The sequence below is a fragment of the Erpetoichthys calabaricus genome, chromosome 5, assembly GCF_900747795.2.
Source record: "Erpetoichthys calabaricus chromosome 5, fErpCal1.3, whole genome shotgun sequence".
Classification (NCBI taxonomy): Eukaryota; Metazoa; Chordata; class Cladistia; order Polypteriformes; family Polypteridae; genus Erpetoichthys; species Erpetoichthys calabaricus.
Window position 1 is genome coordinate 125,630,882 of NC_041398.2, and position 26,097 is coordinate 125,656,978.

General features: G+C 36.0%; 1 protein-coding gene across 2 annotated transcripts in view; it reads left to right on the forward strand.

Annotated features, from left to right (window-relative positions):
- Positions 1–862: 862 nt before the first annotated feature.
- cckar (cholecystokinin A receptor) overlaps positions 863–26,097 on the forward strand; it is a 94,702-nt gene continuing 69,467 nt past the window's right edge. For both annotated transcript variants that reach the window (XR_007935186.1, XM_028802008.2), the window contains exons 1-2: positions 863–1,285; positions 1,722–1,973. Coding sequence is in view for 1 of the 2 variants with exons in the window: in XM_028802008.2 (XP_028657841.1) it covers positions 1,156–1,285; positions 1,722–1,973 (382 nt within the window). In the remaining variant the exon portion in view is untranslated. The remainder of the gene's footprint in view (positions 1,286–1,721; positions 1,974–26,097) is intronic.

The window sequence follows — 26,097 nt, forward strand, 5'->3', positions numbered from 1 at the left end:
CCAGCACTTTTCTCAACAGTGGCACATTAAATCAGGGTATAGTACCACTCCCTGATGGTGTTTCCAAATTTTCCCCTGGTTTTCAACTAGGCACTGTACTTTCCTTCTACATTCCTAAAGACATGCTGGTTAGTTTGACTGGTGAATCCTGACTGGCTCTATGTGACTCAGGGAGTTAACTGGAGTTTGCAACAGACACCATGTCCAGAGCTGATACCCGACTTATGCCTACTGCATTTTGGATAGGCACTGCCCTCCCAAAACCCTGAATTAGATTCTACCAATAAGTCCCTCTCCTCATTATTGAAATTTATTCATTCAGTTCAGTGTTACGCGACCCAGAATTACAACAAGGCAGGATCTAGCACTAGATGGGGTACCAGTCCATCACAGAGCACACTGAAACATGCACACAGAAACAGTGCCATAGTGCCCTCCACTCCCTACTTTTCAATTGAATTAGGTAATTTGTAGGCTGTATTAATCTTCTATGACTTCTGGCATAAATAAAGTCTGTAAGTTTAGTTAATTTCCTTTGCAATTTTTGAAAATGTAATTCTCAGTGCCTTAAAAGAGCAAAGCAAAAACAAAAAACAGTAGTTACAAAAAGATAGATAGATAGATAGATAGATAGATAGATAGATAGATAGATAGATAGATAGATAGATAGATAGATAGATAGATACTTTTGAATGCTTTGCAGTAAACTTGAAAACAGTACCCCGATCAGTACAATGCAAAGCCTAGTCCTGTGATCTGTCACTGTGGATGATCCGCCGCCGTTCGCGTCTCCCTGTCGCTTAGCGCCTCCGCAATCTCAGAGTGGGCGGGGTTTCCTCGCAGTTTTGCCATGGCTCTCAGTGCCGCGCCAGAGGTCAGCAGAGCTTAAGTTGTGGAAACAGGCGAGCAGCGCATCAGCTGGACGCGCTCCGTTATTACTAATTATACGACTCACTGTCATTTTTACAGGATACCCGGGTTTTTACTAAGTAAAGATTGACTACAAAAGTGACTGAAGATGTCACCTTACATTTTGAGGAAAGAAGTTTGCTCGTAGGCTGCTCTTTGACTCGACTGCACGCACAACCGCTTTTTCCTCTTTTGTTTCCAAGAAGGCAACCTATATGTATATACTTTTCATTGTAATTTTACACAATGGAACATTTGGACGAAAGCTTCTTATTCATGAACTACTCGTTGTGTGACTTCGGAATACAGAATGAGACCATTATCTGCATTCAAGAAAACGACACTCAACCTCCAGCAGCACTGCAATCGCCTCAAGGTACAGAAAAAAAAGTTGGCTAGGTGCGAGACGCTTCATTCACTAATGTGCTTTTAACGTAATGGTAACCATATAACGTAAGTCGGGTTTCAGCTTGCAGAATAAATGTGAAAAGGTGCGTACATTTTTGTGAAGTGTCGCTCCCATTCTTTTCTGAGTTCAGCCGGAAGAGCGAAACGCAGGTTAAACTACACACCTGAATTGCTCAACCGCGCCTTGTTGCCCCGCGGGAGCAAAGCAAACTGATTAAATAAAGCAATGTTTATATTATTAAAATAATAACAGCTGCAGCAATTCTCGAAAATTCACGAAATTATTTGTATAGCATTCCAGAATACAGTGCCTTTTAAAAGAACGGGCATATGTCACAAAGTTGTGCGCGGCATCTCACGATTGGCTTTCATTAAACTTCTTTTATTTTGCTTTTGCATTTCAGGCTTTTATTGGACAGTGAGGATCGTTTTATACAGCTTGATATTTCTGCTCAGTATAGTTGGAAATTCACTCATCATTGCTGTGCTGGTAAGAAACCGGCGCATGAGGACAGTAACAAATATATTCCTGCTGTCTTTAGCTGTGAGCGACTTGATGCTCTGTCTCTTCTGTATGCCCCTCAACTTGATCCCCAATCTGATGCAAGATTTCCGATTTGGTAGCAGCGTCTGCAAACTTGCCACCTACTTCATGGGTGAGTCTGCCGAATGTTTTTGAGATGTATTGTATATCATGTACCAGTACATAAGGAAATGGTTTTGATAACATAAGATGATTAAAGTATCACTTTAGGCACACTTTAAGACCACAAGAAATTAGATCTTGTTTGTAATTTATGTAGCTGTAAGTTACCTTCAGATATTACTCAATTAAAATAAAAAAATGTATTTTAAATTAATAATTTTATTGACAATGTATAGCTAGTAACTTGCAGGAAAATCTAAGATAACTGCTGCCATGTGTCTTGCATGTGTCCTAAAGAACTTTTGATATTTTTTTCCTGATGTCTGCACATTTACACCTCTTCAGTATACAACACCTGAAGTAACTGATTTTATTTTGTACTACTGTATGCTGTTCTATACTCTGATACAACATGCATTCTTTAAATCAGTGGCCTCAAACTCAGACCAGGGACTGCAGGTTTTTGCTCCAACCAGCTGCAGTTTTTATTTGTACCCCTAGCCTAATGAAGGAAGTTGTGATTTCATGGACTCGTTGTTTATGAGGTCAATGTAGGAATCACAAACCTAATTTTGTTTAATTTTTGTTAGAATGTGTATAACATTTATATATGTTACATAGGTTTTTTTTTTTTTTTTACTTGTTTTCTAAGATTTTCATCATCATTTTTATTATGCTTTGCAAGTTGTTTTGATTATTTTGTGCATCATTTACTGGTGAGGACATTAGTGGGTCTGACGCTAAGGTAATTGCAACCTTTCAGCATTCAGTGTCATTTGTCCAGGTCTTTGCTCAGCTTGTTGTTAAATGTCATCATTAGGATACAATTAACTAAGGGAGCAAACTACACAGAAAAAAGGGGACTCAATAGGAAAACAACAAAAGAGAATTGAGCATATAAAGCTATTATCAAAAATACAAATACACCTAAATGTCTTATAATGCAAAACGTGCACTGCTGTACTTTTCCGAATGCAGAGTAAGACAAGAGAAAAAGAGCAAAATGACCCCCTCATTGTTGGAACAGTTGGAACCAGAACATGCAGCAAAAGGGGGGTCAAAGTTTAGGAATAACTTCTTTACAATTCAATTGTACGTTATGTTTCACTGGTTAAAGTAACAGCTAAATTGAGACTAGATTTTTACACAGCAAATTAATTAGTATTAAATGAACAAATCCTGTAGGCCTAAAATGTCACACTTTTCAAGTGTTTATATACGGTATCTCCATACTGGAAAGTGTAAAATCAACACCTTTGAAAAAGTTAAATTTTTCACAATACTAAAATATTATTTATTCAGCACTCAGTAATGTAGATATAGTGATGTAAAACAACCCACTTAATTCATAGTTGGGTCATGAGGGGCTGTGGGTTCAAGGTAGGAAACAACCCTGGACAGGGGACAAGCCCATTGCAGGGCCCACTCATGCACAAACTCACTGTACCGATTTAAAAATTCCATTTCACATAACACCTCTAGAAATGTGGGAGGAAAAACTAGGGTACCCTGGTGGAACCCCTGGCTGGCACAAGGAGAACATTGTTACATCTGTCTGCACCTGCACTCATTCAAAATCATTAAATAAAAATAAACTTAACTGAACTAAATCAAATCAACCCAACCTTAAATATTTGTTGAATGTGGGAGGAAAACTAGTATACTTTGATAAAAATCTAGGTAGGAAAAGGGCCAATGGGCAAACTCCATACAGACAACATCCAGACACAGGATTCAAACCCAGGACACTGGATCTGTTAACGAGCAGGGCTATCCACTGACTGTGTCATATTTAGTGTATAGTGTGACAGTAATGTTGTAGAAGCAGAATATTGCACTGTCTGGTGTACAAAAGCATTTCTTAGAAGTTACCCTAACTCTACTTTTAAATCTGATTAAGGTAGTTTTTAAACTATGTGGCCATTAGAACAAACAGTTTACAGAGTGACATTACACTTGTATGAAAATATCTCAGCTTAATTTGAACATCATACAACTGTCTTGGGGGAAAATAATTAAGATAATAATTTAATTAGCTTAAAATGTCTAAAGTAACCCAAATGATATCAATACATTAAACCTCCAACATGTCACGTAATAGAAAGTGTAATTTCAGTGAGCAACCAAAGTAATACTGCTGTAGTTCCTGGAAATGGAAATTACACTAGAAAGTTTATTCACTCACTTTCAAATAAAATATCTAGTGTAAAGTGTGACAAATCAGTTCTCAGAAGTCAAATCTGTACTTCAACACTAAGGTTTTAACTCTTGGAAATTTGCTGTGTAGCTTTTTTAGTATCACTGCACCTGCACTAATATCTATATGCAATGTAGATATGCAATGTAGTATTTGGTGATAAGGCACCTGCTGAACATTTCCTGAGCTTTTTAAAAATGTTTGACATTACAGTGGAGTCACTGTACTATGCACTTTGTCTCAGGTTGCATTGCAAGCCCCATCCAGGCAATGATGAAATGTTCATGTCTGTTTCTTTAATCACGCATTCTGGCACAGAAGTGTACATATAGCTTGGACTTAGTTTGGGTAAGGCTGCTGAGAACTGTTAGGGTCCACTGTCAAGACAGGGTGGTTTTAGCCACTCTTCTAACTCTAAAATTGTGTTCTTTTTTTGTGACTTCTCCACAGTCTCCAAATTTAATGGTCATGTGTGTTTTCTCAAACATGGATATTGTACATTTACAGTTGATATAATATAACATACTATTTTATGCTTATACAGTATTTAGTTCAATTCAGTCTGTTTTTGTGTGGCACTACTTACCAACTACAGACTAGGAGTTCTTACATAAATGTACAATTGTAATATGATAACAGATACTGTAATAAGTAACACCTCCCAATGAATAATGAACCAAGCAATTGTGACAATGTACTGTATAAAGAAAAACATACATTTTGAGTTTTGTAAAGAAAAAAAAATTAAGATTTAACTTGAAAGCAATATAGGCATAAGACCTTATGAGCTCAAAATAAAAAATATTTCTCTACCATCTGTTTCTACATTCTCTTATATTTTTGAGACACTCTGTAGCATTCATGACTGAATTTTGAACAATTGAATATCATTTGCAAAAGTTATACATGTATCCCTGTATTTGGCAACTATATGAATTAAATCAAGTATACAGTGCTTCTTTTCAACGATGCTCACTTGCACAATGTCTACTATACTCCCATCTCTGCTCAAGAGGAATTTTCACCTCCTCATCTGCCGACAGTCTTCATAGTCATCTAGACATGTTCTTTGTTTTTTTTTTACCATGCCATTTTTGCAATCATTCATAGAACTCCCGGAGTCAACCTTTGCACTTTTCCTGTGGCCACAGATATCTTCTACAGTCCTCCGCTTTTGTTCAAGGGTGAGACAAGACCCAGAATCACTGGCACACTATAATGGGTAATTGGGAGCCTTTTAAAGCATAATAGGTCTCTCTGCTGACATCTATAAGACTGGGACACAACTAGCATGTTACAATCTATTCCCCCCATCCTTCCTCTAGATTACCATCCAAGGTGTATTTAACTCTGGGGCTTCATCTACCATCCCCTAGCAACCTCCTTCAGTCAACACTTTTAACCTCTGCCTTGTAGTGTCCTGAAAGCACATACCACTTCTCCCATCTTACTTGTGTTCTTATTATTACTTTTTTCAGAGTTATAATTTTATATTGTGTTGGTAGCCCAGTTCACCAGGGCCACTGCAGTGAATAATTTTGCAGTTAGTGTAAAAGTGTAGCTCTGGTCCATTCCGTGTTCTCATTTACTTTACATATGTAAAAAATAATTTTACAGAAATGTCTACACATTTTTAATACTTCATTTCTTAAAGCAACAAATAACAACGGAGAAGAGAAAAACAAAATTCTATTCCCAGATTTCACCTCTCTTTATTTGAATGATGTCTTAGCTCCACTGGGTGCTCTGCAATGCACTATAGTTCAAGAATCTTTGACAATTCCAGCAGGATTCTGTGAAGGTCTCACAATGAGTCTATTGTTGCCAACAACATAGCCCTGCCAAGATCCTGTTCCTCAGTGAGGAGAGGTACCTTTATCAAAATGGTTTTAGCAATAAGTAACATTATATACTGTATGTTTCAAAGTCCTGGCACACACACAAGTGTGGGAATGGGACAGTATCGACCTGGTGGTACACACACAGAAGTGCCATGTAGAAGTTTAGAACTCTGCTCATCTGCGCAGCAAAGGCAGAGATCTTACATTAACCTCTAGATGATACTTCTACTTTGTAATCTGAGGGTGCCTGAGCAGAGACAATGAGTGTGATAATGAAACTGATTTGCTCTTTTACTCTGTCTTGGTAATAATTACTAAAAAAATGTAGGTGTTTGGTCATAGGTACCAAATGATTTAATCAGCTGTTACTTTTATGTATTGTTTTATATTTGTTGCTCCAGAGTCCTGGGTTAATAATCTTACAGTCTATTTTGGTTTGGAGTTTACATGCTCTTCTCATGTCTAAGTGGCTTTTAGTGTAATTTCTACATAAGCAAAAAACTATTAATAAATAAACCATACGCCACAGTTTGGACTAGTACTAAAAGTCTCTGTCCAACTCAGACTATAACCCACAAATAAATAGTGTCACAATAATTAGTTAATGCCATTATTACAGATTTATGAGCACACTGTACAGACTACAGCAGGTGTGTAAACATGCAAGTATAGGTTAATTTCTTATCAGTTGTGACAAAACATAAAAAATTAAATATAGACAAAGCTATCAGTGATATTTATTTGTATGTATTTTAATCAATTTTGTTGTGTTTTTGGTGTTAAGGATTAGCTATTTACAATCATAAAATTTAAAAAAGAAATATACTGAAGTATACACACTTGGCTGTTGGTTATACAATAATTGCCAAGTGATTCAATCAGGTATGATGTTTGTGTTATGTTTTATATTCACTTTTTTAAAGCATTTTTGGTTCAAGGTGGCATGGTGGCTTAGTGGTCAGTGCTCGGTCTGAATAAGTAGCAGGGTTACACACCATTACATTAAATGAGCAAGATTCCTACAGTATGAAACAGCACTGCTTTGTTCTGCTGCTCTTGTAGCCATTTGTCTTCTGCTGGCTGCCTGAAGATCATTTGGTTGTAAGTGCAGTGCGGTGCTTGCAATAAATATGTGCTGTATGCATTCTTAGATGTTCACCTCTACATTATATTTTCAGTAGTTGTGAAGCCAGTCTACTGAGACTTCAATAAATGATGAAATAAAAAATAATCTTTTTATCTGTCCTTGGTGGTGAAACTATACCTTGCTCCCAGCAGTTTGATTTTGTCTCAGTGAATTTTCTTTTTTGCACATTTTTCTGAAGTCCATTGTAAACATATATTACATGATGTCAGTAGACTATAACTGTAGACAGACATCACTCTTTGAATTTAATGCTGATGCTCCGGAGTTGGCAGTCCATTCCTATTCTATCCTGAAACTGAACTCTGTTACTTCTTTACTCTGAACATTGTATTTAGAGGTTCATTTAGGTTAAAAAAGAAATAATGAATGCCCATAGTCAGACAAAACACTTTCTGCTTCTTAGATGTTTTTCTTTTTTGCCTTTGGAAACCAAGATCACACAATAAATTGGTGAAAGAAAGCTGTTTATAACAAGCAGAGATCAATATAAGTAAATGTGGAACATTTTTCACAGCGACTAAACCTGTCATTATTAAACACACATCCAGGTCATTAACACTAAAAGAGAGGGAGAATGTAAGAGTAAAAAGTGTAACAATTGAATTAAACACAGTGTTTGTGGGTGCATTTAAATTGCAAGCTAAGCAAGAAGTATTCTTACTCTGATTAAAAACTGATACTGATAAAAAGAGCATTGAAATCTGCAGATCTAATGACATAAAAAGTTCAAGTATCAAATTGCCCAATATAATACTGAACAGTCAAGTCAAAACAGAGGTAATTGCATCTAGGTAAAGAATAGTGATAGCACAAGTACAAGCTGACTGATAAAATTTAGTACTGCATTTTATAAAGATACTCTTGTCTTGCTGCTCCATAAAAAAGAAGAAAAAGCCTTTGAAAACATTTGAACAATATAAATGGATGACATAAAAATGAGTAATATTACTAAAGTAAACAGTCACATTCAAGCAATAATAAACAATCAGAAAAAACACAATAACATAAAAAATGGAAAGGGGGAAATATGTTGTGAGGATATGTTTAATAACTGTAGATAGTTAAAACAAGCATAAAAAATAAAATAAGCAGGATAATAAATGAAAATTATTTATCTTGATACACTAAAAGGCAAATGCACATGATTGACAAAGAAATCAAGGGTATAATAACTAACCTTTTTTGATAAAGATGGTTGTTTCTTATACCCTCTGCTTTTATCTCCCTGTTTCTGCTACAGTTATATTAGTAAATAAAGTTCTGATTTTCTGCTGTATTAAAATGTTCGTGCTACATAAGGCATACTATACTATACCACTGTATGTAAGGGACATATCTTCTTGTACCCTAAACTTATTGTAAGTAGATGTCACAGAATCAGCAAGGTCAGTTCTAAGTGATAATGTACATAACTTGCTTTATCTGATCTACTATACCAGCATATCTTTCTCAATAGTATCATTCTATGGGCTTAAGGAGAGTAACAGAACTAACCAAGGTATTAATTTGTTTGACCCATGTCAGCTAGATTGCGATGTTGAATGGTACATTAAGTTTAATGTGCCTTCAAAATCTTCATAGATTCAAACTTTAAAATGCACATTTAATGGGCCATACCTAAATAAACAACCCCTTTGAATGATTTTCACATTACATTGTTGACACTGGGTTATACTTCTCTTAATATAACCTACTAAGCTAATGTGCAAACAAAAAAATGAACACAGATAAACACATTAAAATGGAAATGTTTTAATTGTGTAAGTATTCAACCCCATACTCTTTTAACTCTGTGTTAATTCAGGTGAAACTAAGTACTGTACCTTGTCTGTTTACTTGTGCCATTAATATGTCATAATGTGTAGATTAATTAACTAATTTTGTCATAACAATCTAAAACTCCACCTTTGGTCACATGAATTAGTTGAAATGTCAGTATAAGAAAAACATGGGTTCTTGTTAGGCTTCATCTTAGAAGATTCAATGCAGTGATTCTTGTGACAAGTTGGGGTATCTGCTTTCATTCTATCACCCCAGATGGCTGCACAGGACTCTGATCAGGGGGTGGTGGCAAGTCCGGTCACTATTCAAAGAATGGGTGTAAAGGTGGTTCACTCTTCCAACTACTTGGGGGTCTATATCAATGAGGGGTTGGACTGGTCTTGGAACATAGAGGAACTATATAAGAAAGGGCAGAGGAGACTCTTTTTCTTCTTTTTCCTTAGGAGTTTTCCTGTCTGCTGCTGTACGTCCAGCATACCATTTTGAGACACAGTATGCTAAAATACTCTTGGTGGTTGAGTGGTAGAAAGTCAACAGCAGCTTCTCCTTTATTTCCACTTTCTAGAGAAGTCTAAAGAAATGCAGTTGTTGCTGGGAGAGGTGGAAGTCTTTTCCAGCATTAAAAAGAAATTCTGGCTGTGGAAGTTGCAGGTGAAGAAAAAGTCAGTGATTTATAGAGTTAAAGAACACAGTTTGGGAGGGTATGAAAGTCCATCTAACATTGCATACAATCAGGTCAAATTTATAAAACAAATGACTTCAAGTCAAACTAGAAAGAAACAAACATCAGCAAGTTAAAAAAGAAAGCAGGAACAAAAAAGAGACAAAACAGAATTTAACTCCCACCTAAGAGAAAGAGAGGAGAGTCAAGATCATGGGCAAAAATATAAAAAAAGAAGGAAAAAATGGGAAAATTTCCTTTTTCCTAATGTGAATGCTTATTTTAAAATTCTGTTAATTAAATCTTGCCATATTTAAAAAAGTTTTGAACAGATCCTCTTAAGGAGAATTACATTTTATACAATTTCAAATAGTATAGAACATCAGTTATCCTCTGACTAAAAAAAAAGATGGGTTGGGATTTTTCCAGTTAAGCAGGATTAGTCTACGTGCTAGTAGTGTGATGTTGGCTATTACAATCAATCTGTCCTTCTGCACTTTAAACCCATGTGGGAGTACATGCCACACAGCTCTTAACAGGTTAGGTATGTTTGTTTAATAAGCATTCAAAGATTTTTTATTCAAAATGATGATTTGGTGCACTCCCAAAAACTTGTGGCCTAGTGAGGTTGAAGCTAGACTGCATTGATAATGCTTGCAGGCTGGATCTTACCTGGATACATTTTGGACAATTTTAAATGAGTAAATGTGATTGATGAAAGATTTTAAGTTGAGTTATTAAATGTTTTCCACATATAGAGCTAGAATGTATTCTATGCATGACTGACTTTCAGAAAAGGACCTTATCTGAGACATTAATTGAAATATCCTTTTCCCACTGTACCGTAGGATCCTTGAAGGGAAAATTGTTTGAGATATTTTTATATATTGTTGAGATGCTGCCATAAACTTAGTTAAAACTGTCAAGAATGTGTTCCCCTTTAAAACAATGAGTTCTAGTTATTATTCTTGTGTTTGGCATGCTTTTGGTGCATGTAATAATTAGGTTAACAATTTATTTACAATTATTTAATAGCAATGACAACCATTGTCAGTCACATGGACATAGCCTGTGTCTTGTAATGGCTTGTATTGAAATGTGTTAAAATATTTTTATTAATTTAAAAATCAGAAGTAACTTAGTAATAAAGAAATGAAGCATAGGACTTTATTTTGTTACTTTGACTCATATTTTTGGCTCCTTCTGCTGACTTCTCTCGGTGATTTTTGGAGTTAGCTCTTTAGCCTAGTATTTTGCTGTGTTTACAGTTAAGTCATCTGAAAGTCCTTTATCTTGTGATCGCTATGAAAACCTATGAGTGGAACAGTAGCCTAATAACTTGAGAAATAGTTTTCAGCTATCCTCTCCACCATGTGTAATTTAAATCTGCATTTTTTGTGGATTTTTTTACTTTGTTGAATTTTTTAAAATATTTTTTCAAAATGTTTTTTATCCATAATAATAAACAGGTGCTCGATTCTGTGGATAACCCATAACCATAAACTTAGATCAAGTAGGTTCACTAAATAGATGAAATGTAAGCCTTGAAATCCATAAAATTAGTATAGGTAAAAAAAAAAGTATAGAGTAAACAACTGAAGAATCTTACAATTAAATTTAGTAATTACATGTAAAATATTTTAAGAATGACATGATTTGAATTTCATTAAACATTTACTGATTCTTTTACAAACACATTTAGAAAACATACTTTATTAAATATGCAGTTCAAATCATATGCTATGATTTATCTATAGATCTCATCTTATCTTTATGCATATATACATGTATGTACAACACAAATTTGTTAATAATTATAAAATAAGTATACTGGTTTACTGACATGTTTTAACACAATGTCATCAGATTAAATTTGTTTTTGAAATCACAGCAGTAAAGAAAAAAGACAAAAAGGCAAAAGAGTTTCCATTTTCACATTGTTGTACAGATGCTACACATTTTGTATCCTGCCATTTCTTTGGGTTAATTTTGACCTACCATATGCTATAGTGGATTTTACTCTCCACTTAGGGTAGTTTGTTCACAATCCATAAAAACAACCTCAATGTAATAGTTTCAACTTGGAAATGCAAAGGCTTTTAGCAAAATGCCTTATGTTTATAAAATGCAAAAAAGTTTTCAGATGTCACATTTTTGTACATTTGTTACATATTTTGAATTTTGATCCTTCAGATCAGTTTTGACACACAATATACTTTGATTGGGTTTTATTCTCCATTTTGGGTTTATTATTTACAACTGATAAAAATATCCTAAATGTAATCTCTTCTAAAACTTAGGATCATGTGTACTACAGTTTAAGATTGTTAACCAATATGAAACTGGTTCAGGGTGAAAGATCTGACACCCAGGGTGCCTAAAAAGGGGTGGCAGAATCGGGTTAAAGATTAGCCGCAAGTCACAGTATTGAATAAGAATCTGAAGGCATAGTAAGGTTTAATAAGCAGGATAAAGTCACTGAAACCCTGGATCATTACAATATTAAATATATAAGGTACTGGGAGATTTTGTTTAAGCAGTTTATAGTTTGAGGAATGCAGTAAGCTTGGCTTTTGAATAATATATATGTTGCTTGTAACAATTACAATACCTGGAAGGATTTAGAAAAACAAATAGAATTAAATAAGCATTTTTTTACTCCTGATGTTCATATCAATTTGTAGTATTGCAATACAAACATGAATTTGCAAAATGTTATATCATCTAATAAAATTTCTGTCCCATACTTTAAAAAAACTGCCGTCAGCATTTAGAATAAAGATCCATAGTTAGCCCATAAAGCAGGTAAATGTTAAGGGCCTATACATATATATACACTCTTACAAGAGTGTGAAATGTTGAGTTTTAATGGTAAATTAAATGCTGCCAATAATAACTAACAATAAATAGTGAGATAAAAATCATACAACAGAAGTAGACACTGTGATTATGTGGAAACCTAACAGACTATTGGCAAAGCCTAGACATTTACAATGTATCTACATTATCTATTAAGTGGTTTACATACTAATTGAAAACTTTCATTTGTAGCAGTCAATCAAAGATTTCAAGGTAGGATTGCTAATATAAAGTATTTTATTTGCTCTCCGTTTTTGCTCCAACATTACAGGTAATTTTTTTAAAAAACAATTTCTTGTTTATTTTTGGTAAACCAAAGTTAATCTGAAATTCATCATGAAAAGATCTTCATGCAGCATCCAGACAAGAAGACTACTTATGGAGATGTTTTTGCACAAACATCTTGAACATATTTTGGCAATAAGATCCAAGTAAATAATGTTGTTGATTATGTAAATGTTTAAATTTATGTAGGCTGTAAGAATGTGTTTTTTCACAAAAGAAAAGTGGAAACGTTCAACTATAAAATCTACAAATTAAAAAAAGTAAAGAGTAAATGTCAGTGACATTTTTGTATGAATTTATTTATTAAACAGTATATAAGACTGGATTGGTGCCTGTTTTGGATAAAGAAAGCACTTGTTTTTTTCATAATAGAGTGGAATTTATTTTCTTGAAACATCCTGAAACCAATGACACTTTCTTTGTTATTATCACTGATGCTTTAAGAAACTATTTTAAATTGTGGACTAAAGGTTAGGTTTACAGTTTATATTTTGTATTTAAGAACTGTTGTTTATTATTGAAATAGCTACTCTAGCTTTGTATGAAAACTGGCGAGCATGTGTTCAGAGCTGGCTAATTCTCTGGATCCAGTTCTTTAACTTGAACTTTAAATGTTTGTATGGGAGTTGTTGATGGAGACAGAGAGAGAGAGAGAGAGAGAGATGTGCAGCTACAGTATAAAGGGAAGGTTGTAGGAATAGGCAGGGCTCGTGACGGGTTAATGAGTTTTCATTAAATTGGAAAAAGTCCTTGGTCTCAGGAGTATGATTGTCCTCATTTAAGTCCCACACTCCTCCATAAAACCTTGTTAATATGTATTGACAGTAGACACCTATTTCAATTCACTTTCAATGTTCATCTGATATATTCTGACGTGTAGTTGCTGCTAATTAATGGATTTAGAATATAATAATACAGTGATGCAGAACTAAAGAGAGATATTTACACAAAGCAATAGCAATGAACTAATGTTTAACAGTTTTAGAATTAAAAATTACATAACTCTACTGAGTCCTAAGCATCTGGCTATCCCTTTTTCAACAGAGAGTGTGAGGAGAAATGGATGGGATCAGACAGAAAAGATTGCTATGATCCAGCCTCCATAGCATACGCAAGTGGATCACTTGCACTAGTTTGCACTCCCGCTTTATGTGTCTTACCTTATTGTGATTGCATTAGAAAAATTTACAAATGAGGTCTTGTAAGATCTGCAGACTATTTATTTGTTTGGATTACCTCCTTCTGCCTCATTCCTTGGTTTGGCAACAAAATAAATTTCAAATATAAAAATAAATAATTTATGCAAGTAACAAACAGACATTACAAGTAACTAAGTCAGAGATTGATCAGCAACAAGGAACTGGTATTGGTAGGTGCCAATATAACAGAGTTTATTGACAAGTCAAGCAGATTATTGTACTACACTGTATATGAGTTAATAGTTTAATGACTCTGAGATAAAAACTACTTGCAACTCTACTGATTCAACCTTGAATGCTAAAATATTACTTGTTTATTGTGCCCAGATACATCTGCTACTGTTGCTCTGTGTCTTGCAATAAATGCTCACATATTCGCTATGATTGTTAGCAAATATGCAGTGTGACCAGAACAACAGGGCTGTGTTTTTACATGTTTTGAATTACTTATATGAAACATTGATAGAACCTTCATTCTCTGATTTTGATTTATCTTAATACATCTTTGTATAGGAGAATAAAATTGAACTCATATTTCCTTTTTTTTTGAGCAAGTATTTATTAACTTAAATAATAATGAGCAAAATAAACAGGATTCTCATAAATATATTAAAAATTGTTATAAGAAACAATAACAACACCTAACAATAACAATAAACCCACTTCCTTTAACATCCCACCCACAAAATTTCCCAAGTAAACCTGTGGAGTGAAACAAAACCTGGATGTCAGGCCACATTAGGATAAACATTTCGTGGTAAGAAAGAGAGAGTGACAGCCATCACCTGCCTCAGGCTTCTCAGAAGGTTCACCAGAACACAAGATTCTGTAAAAAAAATTATCCATTTTTCACCACCATTGAGAGTTTTAGAAAAGCAGAATGAAGAATGATATTTGTCAGAACATAAATGAAAGAGTGACACCAGGTTTCCAGCAAGATCCTTAGAGACACCTTTGCAGTTATTGTGCCTAGAATGTCACCAAATGCCTGCCTTGACAGGCCCAGGGAGGAAATGAAATCGGTGACCACTTGAAGCAGGATTACTGAGTTTGTGCGTATGTAGGTGCCATTTCGGGCAGCAATCTAGTTTTTTTCAACTCTGTACCATAAGGTCAACATGTAAGAGATTAATAGCTCCAAGTTGGTAGGAAGAGATTTTAGTTTTAGTGCTTTGAAGGGAAGGAGAAAAGAGAAGGATCTAGGAGTGGCAATATTGGATTTGAGGGCAATCTGATAAGGGGGATTAAGAGGAGGGGTCAACCAGGTCCAAAACAGGCACAAGACAAAAGCCCAAAATTGCAATTGAAAATCTGGAAAGGGAAGTCATCCTTCTGCTCTATCACAAATCAGGGATTTAACCTCCAATTAGCATTTATTGGTGGGGGTAGCATACACTTCTGAACTTAAACCATGAGAGTATTTTAATTTTAACATCGGCCAGCTAAGGGAGGAAAGACAGTAGAACAGGCGATTATAAAGGGTGTCCCAACATTCATGCAAGAAGTAATTTTGATAGAGAACACAGGTTTTTAATTAAAAATTATAAATTTTTAATTGGTTCATAAAGTAAACAGTATAGGGATATGTATGGAATAGAATATCGGGTAAATGGCCTCCACGGCTTTGCTGGCACATATGCAATCTTTTGTCGAAATTTTCCATGACCGTTTTGCATAAATGTGGCTGAATTTCGTTGATGCAGCACTCAATTTCCTCCTTCAAGGCGTGGGTGGTTGTGGGCTTGATGGCATAAACCTTAGACTTCAAAAAACCCCAAAGAAAAAAGTCAGACGGCGTTAAATCGCATGATCTGGGCGGCCAATTCTGATCACCAAAACGGGAAATTACACGACCAGGAAATGACTCATGCAGTAATTGAATTGTTTCTCGGGCTGTATGGCATGTGGCACCATCTTGTTGAAACCACATGTCGTCCACATCCATATCTTGCAATTTAGGCACAAAAAGCTGGATTATCATGTTGCGATAGCGAGCACCATTAACTGTCATTGCCTGACCAGCCGCATTTTTGAAGAAGAATGGTCCGATGATGCCTCCAGCCCAGAATCTGCACCAAACAGTGACACGTTGTGGATGCATTTGTTTCTCAACAATGCGTTGTTCTTTCGTGTAGCGCTCCATTTTTAATAACCCTGAACTGTGAGCTGTCACGCTGTCTTTTTTTTTCGTTGGCAACACTTTACCGCACAAATGGCGCCAAATTCAAATCTTGTGTGAATTTTGGGACACCCTCTATAATAAGTGAATCTTCTGATAGTTAGAGATAATGCTATTTTAAATGATATAAAGTTGTCAAGAAAAATATTTAGGGCAGCCTGCCACAGATATTATTGCAGAGAATGTGCATTGACTGCAGGGCAGATTTTTTCCATTTGATTTTATATCCCAACAGACATTCAAAAGATTTAAATAACTTAACCATGTGGGAAAGGTTGGAGGGAGCATTACCTAAATAAAAACAGTATAAAATTTCCTTCATTTTATGGCTTTTTTGGGGTAACTGTAATTGGGGTGATCAGTTTGTATTTATAATTGGGGTGATTAGTTTGTGGGAAGGAACAGTAATGGCCAAAAGCTAAAGAGTCAGGTTAAAAAGAAGAGGAAGAAGAAGGGGAGAGAGAAAGCAGGAAAGGGAGGGAGGGAGGAAGGGAGGAAAAGATCATATTGCCTGTTGATGGTCTGTTACATCTTACTCATTATTGCTGAATCCCCTAGAAAGAAATACCTTTTTTTGGTACCCTAGAACCAGAAGTGGGTTTAATTTTAAAATAACTTTTTGAAAAACATATTGGAGTAAAGTTATGATATTCCACCCAGTTATTACATTTACTTAACCTAAACAAGAAATAAAGTAATGTATTGCATATTTCTACAAAATAGCAGAATGAAATTTGGATGAATCAAAAGAGTTTTGCTGTTTGCTTCACTGTGTTTTAGTATATTTTGATGCATGTTACTTAAGACATGGAATTAAGGATTGTTTGCCTGACCTGCCTATATTTTGAAAAATGTTTAGCATTTTGGAAGCTTTTGTGCTCAAGTTAAATAATATTATTAGTCTTTGTGCTTAAGTAAAGAAAAATGTTTTTCAAGTGGAGGTTGGGTGTTTATGAACCTGAAGTACTTAATGTGAACAAAAATTTTGATAAATGAGTTTAGTTTGTGTCTGTATATGATTATAGCTAGTTTGGTATTATTTGGTGGGTTTTTGATTAAATGATTATTCTGTCTTTGATTGTCTCCATCGTTTTTGAAGATAAACACAAAAGAGTCATATGTATAAGCCATTAGTATATGTTTTTATATACTCTTTTGTGATTTTTGGGTGTTCACTTAATTTAAAATATTGTACTACACTCTTCAGGGAAGGGACATTTCTCTCCTAAAGACTGTTAGGTGCAATATACTTCATTTTTCTGATCAATGTAATCTACAGGTCAGGCAAGCTACCAGACATAATTCTAGGGTGTATCAATAAAATAAATAAAACCACAGAATTTCTTTGCCTAGCACTAATGAACTTAAAACTTCATTGTCAGGCAGAATAGTTGCTAAGAATGTGTCTTGGTGTTACATCAGTAAACATAACAAGGTAAATACAAATAACAACACAGTAGACAATACATGACACCATCACAATATTATATACAGCAGTAGTGAAAAATATAACTATATTGTACATTTCTCCAGTGCCTTCAGTACTATCTAGCCATCTCTATAAAGGGGTAAACTCAGAGATATGCAGGTGGATGAACCTTTGGTGTCCTGTTTGATGGATTATCTGTTGGGCAGACCTCAGTTTATGAGGCTCAAAGACAATGCTTTTGATACAGATGTGAGCAACACTGGAGCACCACAATAAACAGTCCTGTCTCCTTTATTCTTTATTCTGTACAACTCAGACTATAAATATAACACCAGGTCATGTCACTTGCAGAAATTCTCAAGTGATTTTGCACTTGTGGGGTGCATTGATAAAGAGGATAAGACAAATTATAGTGGTCAGGTGGAGAACTTTGTTTCTTGGTAGAGAAAGAATTTTCTGCAACTTAACATTAGCAAATCTAAGGAACTGGTTATTGACTTTCTCTGCACCAAACAGCATCTGTATCTGGCCACTATACAGGGAGTGTATGTAGAGATTGTGAACTCCTCTAAGTACTTGGAGTCCACAGAGGAGCTATATAAGAAAGGGCAGAGCAAGCTCTTTTTCCTTAGGAGACTGCGTTCCTTTAATGTGGAAAGTGACATCCTTTACATCTTCTACAACTCTGTGATGGCCAGTACAATTTCCTAGGCTGTGGTGTGCTGGACTGGTAATATCACTTCTAGAGAGGCCCACATAATCAACAAACTAATTAAAAGTGCAGGCACAGTTATTGGATGCACTGTGTACCACCTGGAGGTTGTAGCAAAGAGAGAGAATTAAAACAAAACTGACTACCATTACGAACAATGCTGCACATCCTCTCTCTGACACATTAACACTGAGGACTTTCAGCCAATTAATTATTTAGCATAAGTGTGTCAGGAAATGTTAAGGTGGCTCTTTTATACGAACTGCAATATGCCTGCATAATGCCTTACTTTGACTGAGACAGACAATTCAGAAGTTTTCTTTTTTTTAAATTTTGTTTCTTTTTAGTCATTTTGGTGTTCACACCATAGTGCATGTGTGAATATAAATATATATATTTATCTTTTTATTAATTTATTTAATGTGCTTCTCTAAAAAGATAAATTTTCCCTAGGGAAATCTATCTATCTGTCGCCTGGTTCTGATATTCCTCATGTATCAATACCCTTGTAAATCATTCAGGGTCTTGATCAAAATCTGCCCTTGTCCAATTAAAAGCACTTCATATAAAAGTTGTGCACTCTCCCCATCTACCCCTTTGATGAGTTCCTTTAAATATTTGGGCACTGATATTTTTTTTCTCCTTCCAACAACATTATATCCTATAATTAGTTTTGCATTTTTAAAAGTATTAAGATATCCTTTTTCTTTTGGAACTCCCTTCCCTTGACATTTTGTGGTAGATTTGCCATAAATGTATTTTCTTGCCTTCACTTTTTAAGTGCCATGCTTTCTTTATTATCCCCCCATTTAATATGTGTCTAATGTCAAGTCTCTAAATTTCAAGGTTCTTTTATAGCAATAATAACTTGGGAGTTATAACGTTGGTCTTATGTCTTGTACCAGATCTAAAGATAGTTTATCTGTTCTATGAATCCCCAATTAATGATTTATTACTAAATCTAATACTATGGTCTCTTGGGCTCTGTGATCTCTGCCTTTTACTACATTGAAGCTAAAATCCTTCATGTCTAGTCTCAGCGTTTTAATCTTGCATGTCCTGAATATTTGACACAAAATTGAAAAACTCTTTGGTACTTGTCTGTTATACACTCTCATAGTCCATTATTTAAAAATCATGCCTTTTCTCATTGGTCTGTTGAGACAACACAACTCTTTGGGATATTTTTGATGATGTGGGCCACAGTCCAGTTGTATTATTCCTGCCATACCTTTCTCTTCTGTCTTCAACGCTGATATTTTCATAAGACTTGTAATGTTCCTTTATTCTCTCAACTTTCTGCTCATCCTCCGTAAAACTTTGCCATTTCAGCATCTCTCTCATCGAAGCTAGTTGCTTTATTGTACATCCTTTTGTGCAAGGTATCTTACAAACGTTTACCCATTCAGTCTATTTGGCATCATGACATCCACCCTGCAACCCCATTTTCATGCAGCCCTAATTTTTTGTGCCTCCTACAGAAAAACCCAACTTTCAAAATGTTTAAATTCATCCATTGCCTTTATCTCACCTGTCACAAGTGATTTGACATAGGCCTGGCTTCAAATTAAACTGTCATTTTTGTTGAGCTGATGTCCATTTGTATAAAGTATGGTAAGGGAATGTTCATTGGTTTCTGTATTCTGTTTCCAGTTTTCTCTCGGTTGCCTTTTCACCAGTTATGTTTTACATAATTTTTACATCTTAAAAGAAAGTTCCATTGCCAAATTATATTACATCTAAATGGCTTTGCATCTGTCTTTTATCCTTGTCTTGTGGTTTGAGAGTCAGCACAGTGGATTTGTATAAATATTTTGAGCTGAAATAACCTAAATACGTGATTCATCTTGATGTTAAATGCTTGTCAGACCTGGATCCAGGCGTGGGTCCTCTTTGTGAGGAGAATTAATAAGAATCATCAGGGGAGTTAAATTTTGAGTTGGTCTTTATTTGCTTTCTCCCTTGTATTCTAGCTAACCTTGTTTATGGGCACAGAGCTCTCAACAAATTACTGTGACTCAAAGGATCACTGCAACACAGACTCTTTCCATGACTTTCTAGTAGCAGCCAAAATAATCACCTTTACAACATTAATGACAATATTTGCATTGTTAGTATTATCTTGGGCGGCACGGTGGCGCAGTGGTAGCGCTGCTGCCTCGCAGTTAGGAGACCTGGGTTTGCTTTCTGGGTCCTCCCGGCATAGAGTTTGCATGTTCTCCCCGTGTCTGCGTGGGTTTCCTCTGGGTACTCCGGTTTCCTCCCACAGTCCAAAGACATGCAGGTTAGGTGCATTGGCGATTCTAAATTGTCCCTAGTGTGCGCTTCGTGTGTGGGTGTGTGTGTGCGCACACACCCTGCAGTGGGCTGGAGCCCTACCTGGGGTTTGTTTCCTGCCTTATGCACTGTGTTGGCTGGGATTGGCTCCAGCAGACCCCCCCGAGACCCTGTAGTTAGGATATAGCAGTTTGGATAATGGATGGATGGATAGTATCATATTAAATTTAGATAAATATAGTTGTTTATTCTTAAATTCTTTAATGGTGTCAATAAATGGTTTGAAAAAATTGTAAGAGGTTTTTGTTTTACTTATTAAACTCTACAATAAATTTTTATCAGCCATTTGGTAGGTGTTTTCATGTTTGGCAAATAAAATTTATTTTCCAATTTTTTTCTTTGCCTGCCCTTGTTATATTCGAAGTGTTCACAGCTAACCGGTCTGGACTTGATTACGATGGAGTCATGGGCTAAGAAGAACTTAAAGTGTTACTTACATGTGCACAATTCAGTATTTTCCTTTTCAATAGTTATGTAACTGAATATATGTGAAATTTCAAATCAGATATGTGTTTGTCTTTTCCTACTTGGCTCACAGACGTTAATTGTTCCTTTCTTTCTTTACTTCCTTCTGATCTTGAACCATCTAGGCAGCTTCTGGATGCCTCCTTGGTTTGTGCATGACCTTGAAATTTGCAGCCCACAATAATAATGTTGCACACCTTGACAAGCTGCAGTAGCACATCACCATCTGACATGACATTTGAGGAGAGGAAAACAAACTCCAATCAGAACCACATGGCCACAGTCAGTAATAACAGACAAAATCACAGATTAATTCCGGCACAGTCGCATTTATGGCAACCTAGGACAATAGGAAGAGAGGAGGATCAGTTATTATTAATGATTGTCATTAATGATTGCATTACTTGCATTGTTTTTAGGATAGAGACTAATAAACAAAGAGACAAAATACTGTATGCAGCTCTAGTCAGGGTGTGCTAGAATAAACTAATGAGTCTTCAGGCTCAATATAAAAGCTGAGATATTTCCTATTTATTAGGTAATAGTGTTTATTCCATCTGAGTGTCTAGAAGAGGGGGTACCCCTGTCACTGTTTTAGTCACATAACTATTTCTGTTATATTTTGATGTTAATCCACATTTTTGTGGGTTAATTCATACATATATTTAAATCAATTGGTTAATGATGTAGGGAGACACTGTAAGGATATTAGGTGCCAGTATGGTTCCCTCATTTAATAAGATGCACTTCCTTGCAACAAATGAATGAACAAAGAAAAAAATTATTATTCTACAGAGATATTTTATCTGGGTAATTAAGAAAAATTGAAAAAAATCAAACTTTACTAATTATTTTTATTAATAACAAAATATCCCATGGAAATGTATTGTGTTGCTTATTTTTATACAGCTTAGAAATTAAATCTGAAATTGTTGAAGATTTTTTCATGACTAATTTAATTTTATCTGGCACTAAGCACTTTAAAACTGTAGGTGCAATGATGTACAAAAAACTTAGTAACAAAGTAGTTGCATATTCAAAATATACTAATTTTTTGCAGGTGAGGAGGTTTTCAAAATCAAGTTTTATGTTGTAACCTTGTAGTTTTATTTAATCCATGGTGCCTGTGCAGTGTGAATGTGAGGCTTCTGTTCTTTTTTTTACCTTTGCTAAATTGCTTCACTTCAAATGTATGTTGTTGCAACTGTTAAAGTTTTTTCTGAAAACGTGATTGGTGATATTTTTCTTTGTTTTTTTACTTGTAAGACCTCCAATTCTGCCACCAGCAACGCCAATGAATGTTGGTAACCCAGGAGTGAATTTCTGTCTGTTTCCTCTGGCTTACACTTGACATGCAATTTCATGTCCTTTTTACTTTGGCATATCCTGTCCTGCTGCTGTTATTGGCATTTCTGAGCATTATTTACCAGATGAGAATAGCTATCTATCTTCAGCAGACAACTGTAAGATAATCAACAAAAGTATAGTACACATACAGTCACATTGTTTCACTATGTGTGATGAGGAAGAAAGAAAATCTGGAAACCGTCAATGCTCCAGTTATTTCAGTTAGGTAAAACATGACTATAAGTCACAATTGAAATGGCACAATTTGTGTAGAACTGCATCATGAACTATAAGTAAGCACAGACATACTCATAAACATGAGCGGCAGGAAGGGGGCTCACAAAGAAATGGAAAAGAAAGCTAAAGCTTCATCCAAGCCTAGACAGGCATCAAGTCCAAGTTCAAGGTATGGCCTTTCAGGGACTGACCTGGAACAGACAGGCAAAAGCACAGATTTCCTGGGACCTGGTGCTGCTACATTGTTTCCAGCCGAAAGCAAAAGTGGGAGCAAATGTGCTAGTGATTCAGATCACAATAGCTCGTCGAATCCAGAAGATTCACTGAAACTGTAAATGGCCTTGCCTTCTGCATCGTCATCTACTCCTCGAAACCGGGAACATCGACTTTAACTGGGCTTGCCACTTCACCTGGGGCCTCATGTATAAACGGTGCGTATGCACAGAAATGTTGCGTACGAACGTTTCCACGCTCAAATCGCGATGTATAAAACCTAAACTTGGCGTAAAGCCACGCACATTTCCACGGTACCTCATACCCTGGCGTACGCAATTTCTCCGCTTGGTTTTGCAGACTGGCGGCACCCAGCGTCAAAGCAGTGCTACTGTTCCTGTGTGGTCACCCTTTCTTTCTTAGACCCACATTCCTGACGCGGCTTTATAAATACACTGAAATTTACTGCATATTGTTTATTAGTGTAATGCATTTGATTATAATTAACCTGTAGCAATATAATGGTCTAGGGAATAGCCATAGTATTCCAAATACCATAACTGCTTTAGCGTTGTTACGCTCACTGCATCTTCTTCTTCTTTCAGCTGCTCCCGTTAAGGGTTGCCACAGCGGATCATCTTTTTCCATATCACTCTCACTGCACCACTCAGAGTATTTATATCACTGTATCTGAGTGGGGAATCACAGCAGCAGCTGATCGGAAAGAGAATTATCGGTATACAGTTTCAAGCACACACTACCTCAACCACGGCAAAATGCGTCAAAGCCATTCCTGTACGGACCTCGCGTTTCAGAAACAGTTTCATCCCAAGAACTATAAACGCACTCAATCAGTCCATCAAGTGCTCCTTGTAGAACTGTTTGTACTTATAAGTACAATTACCTGTACCCCACTGTAAACTTGCACTACAGTTATAATATTGCACAACCTGCGCCACTTTATAAAGCGCGTATGATGACGATATAATTTTAAAGATGAAATGCAGCAAAATATGTTGCTTATAGTATACAGATAAAACTTTAACTTTATTTAAATAATCTGTATTGTTAATAATTAAACATGTGAGGACACGGTGCCGCAGCGCTAGCTAGTTCACGGATAGCTCCTGCCTTGCACTGTATTATTGCTGGTGCTGACGTGACACTAGAAGGATAGACGGATAGAATAATTAAACATGTACTACGAAGATATTTCAATGTTCCTGAAAAGTTTTGAAGAATCGGCGTTCTAAGCTTACAGATGGCTTAACGTCTATTACAGATCTGATTGTGTGGCGCTTGGGTATTTGGAGAAAGAAAAGTAAGGACAGGAATTGGAGGTTAGTACGTTTGAAAGAGACAGTACTTCTGTAATAAATTATTTCATCGAAGGTCGCACATGGCGCTGCAAGCCTCTTGCGTGAGATATGAACAATCACTGTGCCACTGTGTTCCCATGTCAAATAACATGCTTTCATTCCTATCATCATGAAAAAGATATCACATATACATCTTAGTAGTTTAAGTATTCAGAGAGCTGTAATATCACGAATGCAATGGATTCTGTGTCCTGTCAGAGAAAGAGAAAGCCCGTTTAAGAAGCAGGTAGTGATTCACACACAGAGCACATAGAAGATCGAATACAGAACAAAGCATTTAACGTGGTACTTGAGAAACTAGTAAAATAAACGATTTTAAGATGAAGTTTATGATGTACTACTTCAATGACAAAATAAACTACGTGATTAAAGTGGAAATTTCGAGATTAAAGTTGACATTTCGTGCTTTTTTCCCACTGTGTGCCTATTTTTTTTTCTCCGTACCCTAATAAGCTTTCATATGACACTCAGATGGTGGGCTACGAGTCGCCTTTTCACGCCGACTTTGATATGTGACTTCTTTTTTATTTCGGGCACTGTGCGACTTTGTGAACTTGAGCTTTCGAGTTTCTCCGACACTCTGTCACTCGATCAGCTTCCTTTTGTTGATTATACCACTGTTTAAACCAACAAATAGTACGTTTTTCCTTTGCCTCCACTTGGTATTCGCTGAAATTCTTGTATTTTCCCCCGTGCTTTTCCCATTGTCTTTTCTCAGAAGGCTATTTATATCGATTTGCATATTCAAAGAAGTGAAATTCTGGGAGGAGTTGGGGCGGGACAGAAGGCGCATGCACGTGCGTTACTTTTCACGCTGATCGGGATTTATGTAGTGGAAGAACGTGAAAGTTTGCGTACGTACAGATTCCTGCATCTGGATTTTTCTGTGCATACGCACATTCCCGCTTTTGTGCTTACGCCATGTTATAGTGTGAGTTCTACGCACGGCCTTATACATGAGGCCCCTGCAGAGCACGAAGACCGAAATGATTTGTCTGAACTGAAGGTAATGATCGCCGCAATGGCCACTGACATAAAGGAGCTCATCCATCCATCCATCCATTATCCAACCCACTATATCCTAACTACAGGGTCACGGGAGTCTGCTGGAGCCAATCCCAGCCAACACAGGGTGCAAGGCAGGAAACAAACCCCGGGCAGGGCGCCGGCCCATCGCAGATAAAGGAGCTCAAGAAAGATATAAAGAAAGAAATAAATGATATAAGCAAACGTTCACGACTTGAATTGAAATAGCCGAAAAACTGGCATCTACCACTGACAGAAAAGCAACAGCTGCAAATTCTGAATGTAAAATACTTGGAGACAGACTTGTATGATTTATTTTTTACGTCAAGGCTGTTATTTCATGTTTAGTTATAAAGTTGAAATAACCGAGTTCTGTGTTCGTGAGAGGAGAGGCTGTTTGAAACTGTAGTAATAAGTAGATAGATAGAAATGTATTTTTCCCTGGACGTAATTGTCTTTTTACAGAAGATCTTCAAATAAATAAATATTTAGATCATTAAGTAAGTAAATAAATAAATATTCACACAAACTGAACAAAGAAGAAAATTAAAAAGAAAGAAAATATCTGACTTGACTGTCACAGTCGCAGCGAGGCATTATGCAGATGCATTGCTGTTGGTATAAAGGAGCCCCAGTAGTGTTTCTTGATACGTCTGCTGAATAATTTGTTGGCTGAAAGTCCTCAGTGTTAGTGTGTCAGAGAGAGGATGTGCAGAATTGTTCATAATGGCACTTAGTTCTCTTTTAATTCTCTCCTTTGCTACCACCTCCAGGTGGTTCAGAGTGTGTCCCATAACTAAACTTGTTCTTTTAATTAGCTTGTTGATGCAGTGGGCCTC